General features: G+C 39.2%; 1 protein-coding gene across 3 annotated transcripts; it reads left to right on the forward strand.

The window, feature by feature from the left end:
* Positions 1-370: 370 nt before the first annotated feature.
* Positions 371-12,985, forward strand: irf7 (interferon regulatory factor 7). Of its 3 annotated transcripts, none has more exons than XM_036575765.1 (11): positions 371-452; positions 2,632-2,750; positions 5,273-5,456; positions 7,113-7,269; positions 7,577-7,745; positions 7,870-7,940; positions 8,757-8,808; positions 8,985-9,134; positions 10,907-11,305; positions 11,855-11,970; positions 12,065-12,985. In XM_036575765.1, exons 3-11 carry the CDS (start codon positions 5,440-5,442, stop codon positions 12,209-12,211), a joined length of 1,278 nt encoding a protein of 425 aa, XP_036431658.1. In that variant the 5' UTR covers positions 371-452; positions 2,632-2,750; positions 5,273-5,439; the 3' UTR covers positions 12,212-12,985. The 3 variants fall into 3 exon arrangements, with proteins under 3 accessions (XP_036431658.1, XP_036431660.1, XP_036431659.1); XM_036575767.1 differs by lacking the exon at positions 12,065-12,985 and adding an exon at positions 11,561-11,605 and having other exon boundaries at positions 11,855-11,963; XM_036575766.1 differs by lacking the exons at positions 371-452; positions 2,632-2,750 and having other exon boundaries at positions 7,116-7,269.
* The last annotated feature ends 246 nt before the right edge of the window (positions 12,986-13,231 follow it).

Consider the following 13,231-nt stretch of genomic DNA (forward strand, 5'->3'; position numbering starts at 1 on the left):
TGTACAACACATCTTGAAAAAATTCATTGTAAGTCAAGTTTCTCTCATTATCACTTTTTAGAAACATGACAAATTATTCACATAGGGGTGAAATGGAGTAAAGTAAAAAAATTCAGCTGTTAAGAAGGTGTGCAGCATACATTTGTCCATTTTTATAGATACTAATGTGTTACACAGTGTCAGAAACCACCTAAGCAAGTTTTAAGATTGCTTAACATACAAAACTACACTATGTAAGATTGAAGGATTTGGAAACCTCTCTGGTGGCAATGTGTTATTGCATACAACATAGTTGGTTGTGCTCCAGACCCCTCCCCCAAGCGGATGAATCTGACAAATGTGAGCGAGTTAAAAGAGTATTCAATGAGAACTCATTCAAAGCTTGGTGAAGGACGTGTCTTCTGAGGATGGAAGTGAATTATCTACTATGGTCATCATACACAGTAACTGAGGTGAGTGTATGATGGTTTTAAGGGTGTTCAGACAGCTTGCTTCTTTTTGATGTTGTTTATGGAGCAATACAAACTGCAACTGAAAAGCACTCATCTAGCCTAGCAAAGGCTAGCAAATTTAAATTGAAAACCCGTGAACTTCGGCAATCATGAAAGGCGGCTTCCACAGCTGACAAATCATTATTGAGGATGCCTTCACTAGTCATTCATCTAGCATGGAGGAAAGCTTATTTTGGCTGCGTTCAAACTCAGTGATGTGTATTTTTGCTTTTTTGCTGTATTTTGACATAGAAACATTATTTAAGTTTTTTATTTATTGTATGTATATTTTATATTATTATATTTATTGTATATGTCCATTTTGGAATGATTATCTTGGTCTTTCACATTCTCTGAAATAGCTGTCTCATGTTAGCCTGGTTAGGGTATAGCATTGTAGCTCTAAACTAATGAAGCAAACACCAAACATGGCTTGGTTGATCAACTACTTTTTGGGTATAGAGAAAATTGTGTAAATTATTTTTTTCACTAATCTATTACTTTAAGAACTAAAGAGGTTTAAATTTAAGAACAGAAACATGCATTTGTCAAATCAGTGATTGTAGCCATCCAGCAGAGGGAGACAGCAGCTAAATGTTCCGGCTTAACTTTCTCACCCGACTTGCTTTACCAGCTCTGTTCTTTTATCTGTTCAGTCTTTTTACTCCTTCGTCTCCTACACACTCAAACCACTGAAATTTGTACATGACTCGAGCCCCTAAACTTTCTCACTGAAGAAAAAAACAATGAAAGTCATGGTAGCTGTGTTATGTATGGATGATTTTTAGGGGCTTTCATCATGGTACTTTCCCAGGAATAATTCACATGCCATGTCACATGTCATCACATTCTATTGTCTTTGAATCAGCAGAGCTCTTTTCAAAAGAATGCTGATCTGTAGATTTTAATGGTCCTGTCATGGGAATCAGTAGCCTCTACTGTAAATGTAGGCACTTTACCACAACTGGATCCCATGTTTCATAAGAAACTGATCAAAAGAACCAGCCAGACGAACAAAAAAGGCTTCATTTTTTTCTCAGCTGTGACAAACAATACGAACTATTTTGTACAAAGATGTATGATCAAAAATAGGTAGGTTGAAAACTCTTAGAATTCACACCAGCACATTCAAATGATCCCACACTAACACGTTCAACTCAACCTCAACCAGCACATTCAACGGATCCTACATTAGTACATTCAATTTAACCAACATCAGCACCTTCAACTGATCCCACACCATCACATTCAACCTAACCCACACCAGCATATTGAACTTAACCTACATCAGCACATTCAACTTAACCCACACCAGCATATTGAACTTAACCTACATCAGCACATTCAACTTAACCAACACCAGCACATTCAAGTGATCCCACACCAGCACATTCACCTTAACCCACACCAGCATGTTCAGCTTGACCCATTTCCGCACGTTCAACTGAACTTACACCATGCATTCAATATAATCTGACATACTCTTAGCTGAACCCACACCAGCAGGTTCAATGTCATATGTCACCTTTTTATTTTTACCAACACCAGCACAGTCAGTATTATATAATGCACTCCCTTTACTGAATTGTCATCCATCACACTCCTAGTTCTATTCATTCATTAGAAATTCATGCAGTTGCATTATTACATAAATAGAAAACATAGATAATCGTTTACTTTTCATTCAGTTTTTTTAAACGTTTTTTTCATTATTGAATCATGATCCCATTATTATGAATGGAATCAAATCATGAGCTGAGTGTAACACCCTCTATCAGGCAGTGATGGTGTCATAACATCAACTGTGTTGTTAAGATTTTTCATTCCTTATTGCTCTCAAAAATCCTACACTTGCACATTTAAATAAGAGTCGAGGCATGTTGCTTGAGCCTGACTCTCCATATGTCAAACGTACCCCTGGACTTTGGTACTTCTCTATCTGCTAAGAGTTTTGTCTGAGAGAGAAAAGGGATGTGAGAGCAGTGTTTTACAGTGATGACAGAGGGGGACGCCGGCATAGCTGAATCAGGTCATTCCTGTGCACATTGAGAAGAGCCTCATTAAAGCAGGCCAGTGCTTCCAAAGAGCCGTAAGAGGGAAGTACACCAGTAAGAGTAAGATTCATTTCCTTTTTCCACAGATAAACATGGAAGACACACGCACACAGCTGGGCTGCAGTGACTGTGGAATATTCTCCTGGTGGAACATCTGAAGTCATGTGGCACTACTTTCACACACAGCTGCTTCTATTCCCATGTGGTATGGTACAATGAAGTTAAGTCGTGCTGAATTTGATTCAACTTTGTACATAATTTCTACAAGAATAAAACATATCAACACAATTACTGCCCAAAGTAAGTAGACAGAAAGGTAAAACTGTTTAGATGTAATATATTTTATTAATGTGGAAATCAAGCAAATTTAATGAACTAGTTTATATGTAGAAAAGGATGACTGAAAGGTTAAGACTGTGGGGTAATCTGTTTTTCCCCTGGAGGATGTTTAGACACAGCTATAAAGAACAAGACAAGCACCTGCTGCTGAGATCATGTGTCACAGAAACCATTGTGTAACACACATGCTATTTAGAGCATTTCACACCAAATGAACAACCACCATGAATGCTGCCATATGCAGCTCCCAGCCACATTACTTCCTATTAGTCCACAACTGCTGCATTTCAATAAACTATATCAACTACAATTGTCAGTGACTGTTTGATAGTTTTACCCCTTAAATGGTCAGGAGCCATTTGCAAGTCTAGGCCTCAATTCCTCAATCCTATAACTGAAGTAATCAGACATTTTGCATCGTAGTCCATGTACAGTACTGTGCAAAAGCACAGCCATTACAATCAAGCTATTTATTTTGAGGAGATATGTTTGAGAATAGGTGGCCGCACGGTGGCGCAGTGGGTAGCGCTGTTGCCTCACAGCAAGAATGGCCTGGGTTTGAATCCCGGCCGGGCGACCAGAACATTTCTGTGTGGAGTTTGCCTGTTCTCCCCGTGTCTGCGTGGGTTTCCTCCCACAGTCCAAAAACATGCAGTCAGGCCAATTGGACATGCTAAATTGCCCCTAGGGGTGTGTGTGTGTGTGTCAATGTATGTGTATGTCTGTCTGCCCTGCGATGGACTGGCAACCTGTCCAGGGTGTATCCTGCCTTCCGCCCAATGACAGCTGGGATAGGCTCCAGCACCCCACCGTGACCCAGAAGGATAAGTGGTTTAGATGATGTATGTATGTATGTTTGAGAATATTAGTTTTAAGAAAATATACGACAAAAACAGGAGTTTCTAAAACTGGAAATCCAACAATTATAAAAAACTAAAATAGAAAAAAATATACAAAAAGAGTAAAAAATTGCAGCCAAACAAAGGGACACCAAACAAAGGTGTTCTCAGAACAGTAAATTGGCCATCCCAGAGTCCAGACCTCAGCATCACTGAATGTGTTTGAGATTACTTGGATCTTGAGAAGCAGAAAATGCAACCAACGTCTAAGTCTGAACTTTGCAGGTGTGGAAAAATATCCCTGCGGATTTCTTTGAAAAACTGAAAGCAAGGCTTCCGAAAAGAATTAAAGCTATAATAAAGGCAAAGGTGAACACACTTGACATAAAGAATTTATATGTTTTCTCCTTTTTTCTGATGCTGAAAAATCAATAACTTGTACTTAATGGACATTTTGACTGAAAATAAAATAGCTGAAGTGTGGTCTCTGACTTCTGCACAATACTGTAGTTACTGAATAATAAATATTATGATGCAATAATTCAGGAACTTAAAAGGTCAAGAAGCGTATCTAGTGTTTTATTCACCTCCCGCTAATCTACATACTGTAACTGTGACGTGACTGCCTTCTTTATAATGCAAACTAACATGACTGTCCCATCTGGAATGTACAGGAGCTGCCCAGGACAATTAGAAAGATAAGGAAGTGCTGAAGGCTGTGTACTACAGGCTGTCGCTCTGTAGGTCTGAAGTTGTGTATATGGGATTTCAGGTGATGAAATTCCCTTTGAAAAAACAAACAGAAAAAATTTAGGCTCTAAGATTGCTGGAGTTTTTGGCTCTAAGATTGCTGGAGTTTTTTTCCTATTGTGTGCCTCTGATGTGTAGAGATTGTGTGCTGTGCACTGGATTGAGGTCAAGTGTTAAAATTGTTGTACTTGTAAGAAGACAAGTTAACAGCAACAAGATAGAATTACCCAGATAGAAGAGAGTTTTGTGTCGATTCTCTTTCCTGTGCGAGTGCTGGTTGACTGCCGGGTGGATGTTAGGCATGCAGACCAGAATAGGGCCAGATCCTGGACAGCTTCATCCCATTTTGCCTCCTGTCTACATTAGTGGGACAATTCTGGCATGAATGTTGTGGACAAACAATGTACTTGGGCCAGATTTGGGCCATATCCTTTAGTTCTTCTCACTTTGCAGTGTGTGGGCCAGATCTGGGACAAGGACCCAGCCATATACTGGGCCAGAACAAACCAAGGATGTGACAAATTTTACTAATTGGGTACAGAAAAGGGAAAATGGACACATAAGCCTGGGCAATTTATAGGCTGTCTTCAGTTTTCTATTGTATATTCTAAGCCTGATACTTCACTGCACAGTATATTTGCATTGTACACGTCACGCTCCCAACAAAGAAAAGACCACAAACTTGAGTGTGTAAAATAATCCCTGCTGTGTTACCGTGTCAAAGGGATGAATGAGCTGTTGTTGTTGATGATGATGATGATAATGATGATGATGATGAAACACGAGGTTTGGCTTTCAGTTGCTGTCGGAAGTTCGTTGCGTCACCGGGGAGCTCCACGGCTCGCTGCTTTTCCGCACGGAAGGCCACGCCCTCCACGACACGCCCTCTGAGTATAAATCGTGCAGATGTGCGGCGATTTCTGAGAAACGTCCTGTGTTTTGGTGATCCACCTGGTCGAGAGCAGCATGGCAGGAGTAAGCAGGTAGGCTAACAGTTCGCTCTGCTTCTGGTCTGTGTGCGTCTTTCTGCAGCTACAGTTCTGGCCAATGCATAGCCTAGTTCAGCAAGTTCGCACGTAGGAATGTTCTAGGTTAGCACTTTTAAACGAAACAGCGATGAGCCGAAGTGTTTACAGCCTTAAAAACATCCCACACTCAGCAAACGGATGGAGCGAAGGGGTTGTCTGACTTACAAACTGAAAGTAGGTCGACACGAATTGCAGTTTTCTCAGGGACCCCCAGACGCTCCACTTTTTCGCTCTATCTTTGTGCTGTGAGATGGGTTGGAGCAAAAATCTGGACCGGTTGGGGATCCCTGAGGACCGGATGGAGGACCACTGCTCTAACGCTTGGTTAAGCGTCCAATTGCCTTAAAGGGGAATTCCCCATTTTTTTTCTAACCCTCTGCATAGTTCAGTCGTGGAGATAACAAAGTCATTCAGAGTGGTTTGTTTTGAAATGTTTCATTGTAGAGAAACTTGCTGACTTGAACTTCTTTACAGTGGCAGTGACAGGAACCAGGAGTTGCATTGTCTACAGTGCAAACAATAATGAGTTATTTACTATCCAGCACGACCAGTGAATCTGCTGAGTATTTGAATGTAACAGTGATGATGGTAAAACAGAGGCAAATCTGGAAAAATTTTGGGGGACTCTTTTGCCTCATATATGTTTTAAGCCAAAAGATTGTCACCAAACTATCATAAAACAATGTCTCAGATATCAGCAGTGTATATATAACCATTTCCTTTAATATATTTCTGTGAGAGAGCTTTAATAGGCAATAAACTCTTCAGACATCTGGTTCCTATTAGAACTGCTGTGAACATTTCTGACTCATCAAGTTTCACTACCACAGAGCGACAAACCAGTCTGGATGACTTTGTTTACATCTCAACGATAGACCTATACAGAAATTTTGAAAAAGCAGTGGAGTTCAGGTTTTGAGGACCCGTAAAGAGGAATTGCACAGATTTTTAAAAAAAATTCTGCACAGTTAAATCATTAAGATGTAATCAAAATCATTCTGAGTGGTTTGATGTGGAAAGCTCCACTGTAGAGGGGCCGAGTCAAAGTTGTCCACAGCGGACAGGAACCAGACATCTAATTACCTAACAAAGTTATTAACAAAGTAGTTACAGAGGCATAGTATGACGCCTGATTCACTGTTTTCTAACAGTTTTGTGATAAAGTTTTAATGTTTAAATGTTTTAAATACACTGATAGCAGAGTGGTTCATGCAGGATGTTGAAGGGCAAAATAGTACCCAAAGAAACATTTTTACCACTATATTATTATCTGTTTTACATATAAAAGCTCAGAAGACACATGTAGGTTCACAGGCCATTTTGGATAGTAAATAAAATGGCTTTATGTGTGTTGGACACATTGCAACTCCTGGTCACCGCTGCTGACCACTCTAAATGGCTTTGTTTACATTTCACTGATTGAATTATGCAAAAAATTTAGAAAAATCAGTGGAAATTCCCCTTTAAACTCATAAAACTTCACAAGTTGTTTTTGTGATCAGATATTTGTGTATAGTGTATAAGCAACTCCCAGTGATGTTTTCACACTTCACATTTTCATATGCAAATCAATTTGCAGTGTTGAGTTTGACCCAATGTCCTGTGCTTCAGCAGCATGGCAAAGCCTCAGTTTGGTCCATGGCTAATAGAGCAGGTACAGGGGCGTCAGTACGAGGGTCTTTACATGACCGGCACGGACACCTTCCGCATCCCCTGGAAGCACAACTCAAGAAAAGATTGTGGCAACGAGGACAACAAAATATTCAGAGTAAGCTGTTGCTTTTAGTATGCACCCTTACCAAAAGTAAAATAGTAATATTAAAAGAAACGATAAGATTTCTATAGTAACATATAAAAATTCTCTAATGAGCTCTCATTGTTTTGCCTGAACATATTACTGCAGTACTGTTTTATAGTAATTTATAATACCTGAGTGGTATGTGGTTTACTATAGCAGTTGCTCCAGTGAAGGTTTCTATAGGAATCCTGCTGAAATTCCTGTAGTATTACTATAGATCTTTTTCACAAGGGCTAATGCAGATTACTGTAATCAAAGCCCCTCTTCGCTGCTCTAGGAGTGGGCTGTGGTCAGTGGCAAAATATGCGAGTATCCCAATGACAAGGCCAAGTGGAAGACCAACTTCCGGTGCGCTCTCCACAGCCTCAAGCAGTTTGAGATGGTGCATGATAACTCCAAAGACTCTGAGGACCCCCACAAAATCTACCGTATCATCCGCCCTGACAGTAAGTTACCACCATTTAATCTGGATAGATACGTGAGCTTGAAGTTAGATGGAAACATGGACCTCCAACCTTTGCCATTTAACAAGTTGAGATATGCTGAAGACCTGTTAATCTTCCTCTGCAGACCTCCAGGAGAGCCAGAATATTCACATTCAAGATGAGTACAACACAGCAGACATGTCTGGAATAATGGAGGTAAATTTCCAAAATACTATCCAGCTGTGAATAAATGCAAGTCAGTGCAGCCCGTGAAACCCTAGGCTTATTATCCAGTTATTAATCTTAGTCAGACCAAAATATGTCCTTCTTCCAGAACCACAAATTAAATCAACACTGTAAAAATGGGAAGTGTGCTCAACTTAAAATGAGCTGATTACATGGCTTTTCCTGAGGTGACTCAACTTGAGGACATCAGAATTTCATTTTCTCCAGTGTATTAAACATTTGTAGACACAAAATCTGAGATGCTTCAAGTGTTCCTGAGTGGTGCAGTGGACTAAGCTGTCACCCCAACTGGAGGTTGTGAGTTTGAGCCCCAGCAATGTCATAACTGTCTGTAAGTACATACCCAAAAGGAAAAATGTCTAGCAGTATTTTGTAATGGAAAGAGTCCTGGCTAGCGGGGGAGTATGAAAAAACATGTTCAATTTTTTACCTAACTGAGATGCAGAACTAAAAAAATTTTTTTGATTCAACCAAGATGTTTGAGTTGTGTGAACTCTTGTGTCCACAAGTTGAGTCAACTCAAGAAAAGCCATGGAATCAGTTACTATATCATTTTGAGTTGAGCTGACTTTTGATTTTTAACAGTGTAGTCAGCACAGATTTGTGCAGAACATGCACTGACTGATGCACACCCAGGGAATATTATGGTACATACAATATACCTTGCAATATTATACTTCAACATTACACTGTAAACTGAACTTTGACATACATAGGAATGATGTGTAGCCTACTGATGGACCAAAGTGCAAGGCCATAAACTCTCATTACTTTGTTTTTATACAGCATGAAGATTTGCTAACCCACATGGACACTCTGCATCTCAATGCACATTCTGGTATTTCCTCATTAATACCTCCTTTTCGTTTAGTAATCATAACAGCATTATAAACATTCTCATAGTAGTTATTATGATGTAACAAAAAAGAAGACAATAACACTGATTTGTCAACTATCTGCTATAACATAAGCTGCCTTTCTTTTACTGTGTTTTTTCCATTTATCTTTTCTAAGAAATCCAGCCGTGGCCAGCCTATCCGCAGCCTACTGGAGACGCAGGGAACTACTTTGCGAACCCTTTGATGGGAGTTATTCTCCAGCCTGGCATGCACAATAACATACCAGCTCCTGTACCTTTTCTAGCACAACAACACTACACTACAGGTATGTACAAACCTATGAGGAGTTTCACTGCACTTTGTATGTGAAATATTTGTATTAATTTAAATTGGTTTAGTGTGAGGGTTAACAATGGAATAAACCAAACTACTATGTTGACTTTGTCATAAAACTCATATCTACAAAATGGTAACTCCATAGAAGGATAAAGCATTTTTAACTTTGTCTGTTCATTTAATGAGATTTTATTCAAAGTAATTTTTATTGATCCATTTGTCATGAAATGTTCAAACACTATAAATGGAAGTTGGCATTTTCAAATGGAAAAAATACCAAAAAAACAGTTTTGATATGGTAGCAACGACGATAAACAGTACTGTGCATTTCCACTCCAAACGGGAATTAAGTAGAAGTTATTCATTTTTTAGTGTCAGGAAAAAACAGGGAGCATATATTTAACATAAAATTAAAGTATAATATCAAATTTGACTAGTTAATTTATCCAGTCTTTTGTGTACTCTACTACCACTTTAACTCTTCTGTGCTTCCTACTTTAAATCAACAAATTTAGCTATCTTCTAAATTTTTTTATCAAGTGCATCTGAAATGATTACAGGAAATATTTTTGAGGAGATTATAAGATAATCCACTTGCAAAAGGAGGGGTAAAGAATAAGTAAAAAAAACAGAAGTTTTCAAAACTGGAGTTCAAAAAATGATGAAATGATTTAGAGTAAATAGAACTCCTAACAACAAGACCTAGTAGACCACCAACACTGTCCCCATCAGATAAACAGTACTTAAGGCTTTCATCTTTGAGAGAGAGGAACATCAAGCTCCACTCTTGCTTCAGATTTTAAATCAAAAACACACACACAGATTTTCATCCTTCTACTGTAAGAATACAACAGTGTGAGTCTGAAAGGGTGTGTAGCTGTCAAGAAGCCCATACTGAGGAAAGTAAATTCACAAAAAAGAAAAAAGAGATGTGGAGTCTGAATTTGTAACTGGGATTACTTGGATCGTGAGAAGCTGATGTGGAAAAGTATGCCTGCAGATTTCTTTGAAAAGAATGAAAGCTGCAAAGTTTCTGTGTAATTTTCAATGTTTTTTAATGTAAATACTTAATGGCTGCTTTGACTGGAATTTAAAAAAAATAAAAGCGTGGTCTCTGACTATTGCACAGAATTTAGTAATTTAAAACAAAATGTGACCAGGGTACCCAGACAGTAGTTAATCCCTTAAAATGCAGGCTGATTATTCAGCTGTTTTCAAGACTTATTAAGTAATTACCATGTAGCTACTATGAATTATGTAACTCATGCATTTATGATAGAGAATGGAACTGTGAGCCCACATACACACTCTAATGTTGCGTTTACATGTTTGAATTGTGAAAACCGTAATTCCGCACCTCGCACAACGGACAATGGCGGCACGAAGCCACACAAACGTTAGCATAGTGACAGCGAAAATGGATGATTATTAGAGGAAAACTTTAGCAGTGTAAAAAGTCAGGAGGACGCTCTGTATTCTTTAATGTTTGCTTGTATAATAATGGGTTTGTGTGGAATTCAACAAGACATTTGGCATCCATGGCTCCCAAAAAATCAATATCAGTTTTATTCCACCGCTCCAGTCAACTTCAAAAGTTAAGAAAATTCAACTCTACATATGGATGGAAAACAATGGCATGTTCAGTTTGCTGTTGTCCATCTACTGCAAACGTGAATGCAGCATTAGGGTTTAAGGGACTGAATTACTCAAAAATACAGAAAGTGATGTTCTAATCCTGTGTCTGCATATGTGTCCTTTCAGTGCCCCACAATCCAATTGAGAACCTGCCGTCTCCGTATGAGCTGGAGATTTCCATTCACTACAGGAAAGCTGAGATGCTGAAGGTGCGGCGCTCGGCTCCAGTTGTTCAGCTTCACTACCACTGCCATCTGTCTGAGCTGAGGGGTGAGTCCATCCCTTTCCCCAGCACTGAAAGCCTCATCGACCACAAGCAGGTCCAGTACACTAAGCGCATCCTGGACAACATCCAGAGAGGCCTGCTGTTGGAGGTGACCCCAATGGGCATCTATGGCTTCCGACAGGACAAGTGCAACGTGTTTGTCAGCACCAGTGATCCTGCTGAGATTCAGAACCCAGAGCCCAAAAAGCTGCTCCAGAACTGCAGGGAACTGCTGTTCAGCTTCGATAAGTACACAAAAGGTATGAGAACAGAGAAGTAAATGTGCACATCTTACTGAACCTGTCTGTAAACATGCCTCAGCGGTTGGGAATTGTGTTGTGTTTTGTATTACTCAAACACCATGAGATTGTACTGGACATCACCCAGTTAACTGACCATATTTTAAGTGTTCGAGCAAATTTTGAAATTCTGACAGTTTCCTACAAAGGTTAGTTCCAAGTCTAACTTACCACACCTACCCCTAATGATCACTTGTTCTTGAACTCTTCGATTAGGTGGATCAGGTGTGTTAGATTAGGGCTGGAATTAATCTCTGTGGGGTGAGTAGATCACCAGGAGCACAGCTGGCCATCCCTGCCACAGAAGAACCACTTTTGGTTCCCTAAAGAACCTCTTAGTGGGTTTTAGCCCAGTTAAAACCAAGACATGAAAGGCATTTTAGAGAAACCAAAAGTGGTTCTTCTATGGCATCGTTCAAAAGGACACATGTTCACTGTCATTTTTTGGCAAATGATGTCATATCTCCTTGTTCTCGCTGTATCTTCTCTGAAGCTCTGCCTCTCTTTCAGATCTCAGGGATTTCAGAGAGAACTGCCGTGGATCTCCTGAGTACACAATATATTTGTGCTTTGGGGAGAAATTCCCAGATGGAAAACCACTAGAGAAAAAACTGATAGTTGTAAAGGTAAACCGATGTTAGTCTTTTATGCACTTACAAACACATCACATTTTTCGTGCCAGTCCAGAAATGGTGATCTATTTATTTTTTTTGCTTTTAGGTTGTGCCTTTGATCTGCCGTGAGCTTCACAAGAGAGCACAGATGGACGGAGCATCATCTCTGCATAACGACAATATCAGCCTGCAGATCTCCAATAGCCTGTTCGACCTCATCGACTCCACATTTTTGCCACCCACAGCTGACTAAAGACTGCAGAATGCTCTGTCTCCCAACTGATAAACACCACTTTAACAAAGTTACTCTCCTCACTCCTTAGCTCTCACTGTTATGTACTGATATACTGGATCAGATAATAATCATGTATACCAAATGTAACTCATATGATAGTGAAACTATAAAATGGAATGATGGCCAGATGGAAGGTAGTCTCAACCTTATGATCAGCTTTCACTAGTTTTGACATTACCAAGAACTCTCAGTAAAACACCCTGACTTACTTAGAACTTGGAAAAACCCTCATAACTCTAGCAGTCAGCAGGTCACAAACCTGTTTTTTTTTTTTCCAGAGGGACAAGTTGTTGACAGTTTGATAAGAAAATTCCTAAAGGCTTAAAAAAAAAAAGGAACAAAAGCTTAAGTTAGCTTTTTGCAGTTTTAATATTGGTCAAGTTGCATAATTGGAATTTTTTTATTTTTAATCAGAACCCAACAGTCTTTTCACTCACTTTCGCTAATGAGGGTCTAACCTCATTTGGGTATTTTATCTTCTAATGAAGAATTCCCCTTACTCTGCCCAAAGGGCTACTCTTGTAATACCTTCTTGTTTGTTACTTTAATATATAATATTTTTATTTACTTATTTGTGGATCTTGCAAGCTATATTATCTGGTTTTGTATCTGTACTGCACTATGATGCATAAGCCTTGTTGAAAATACTAATTGTGCCCTGGTTGGTTCCTGTGTTTCACTGGAGTAGAACATTTACATCATGTAAGCGTAAATAAAATAAAACAAAGATGGCTTCTGTTTTCTCTTTTATTAAACAAATTTCTAAAGAAAAGTATTTACAAAACAGCAGAATGGATTCTCCAGTTCACAATGAGAATCAAGTACAACTGAATAAGGACAGCGAATACCATATTAGGTGGATATCAACAAGCTGCCTCAGGCTACTATGAGAATATTCTGTTTTAGTCTCTCTTGTAATAAGCCTATTATACTGAAGTGGAAGTGGTTTTGCATTACTCATGCATTACCATAACAGGT

Source organism: Colossoma macropomum, unplaced genomic scaffold (genome assembly GCF_904425465.1).
Source record: "Colossoma macropomum unplaced genomic scaffold, Colossoma_macropomum, whole genome shotgun sequence".
Taxonomy (NCBI): domain Eukaryota; kingdom Metazoa; phylum Chordata; class Actinopteri; order Characiformes; family Serrasalmidae; genus Colossoma; species Colossoma macropomum.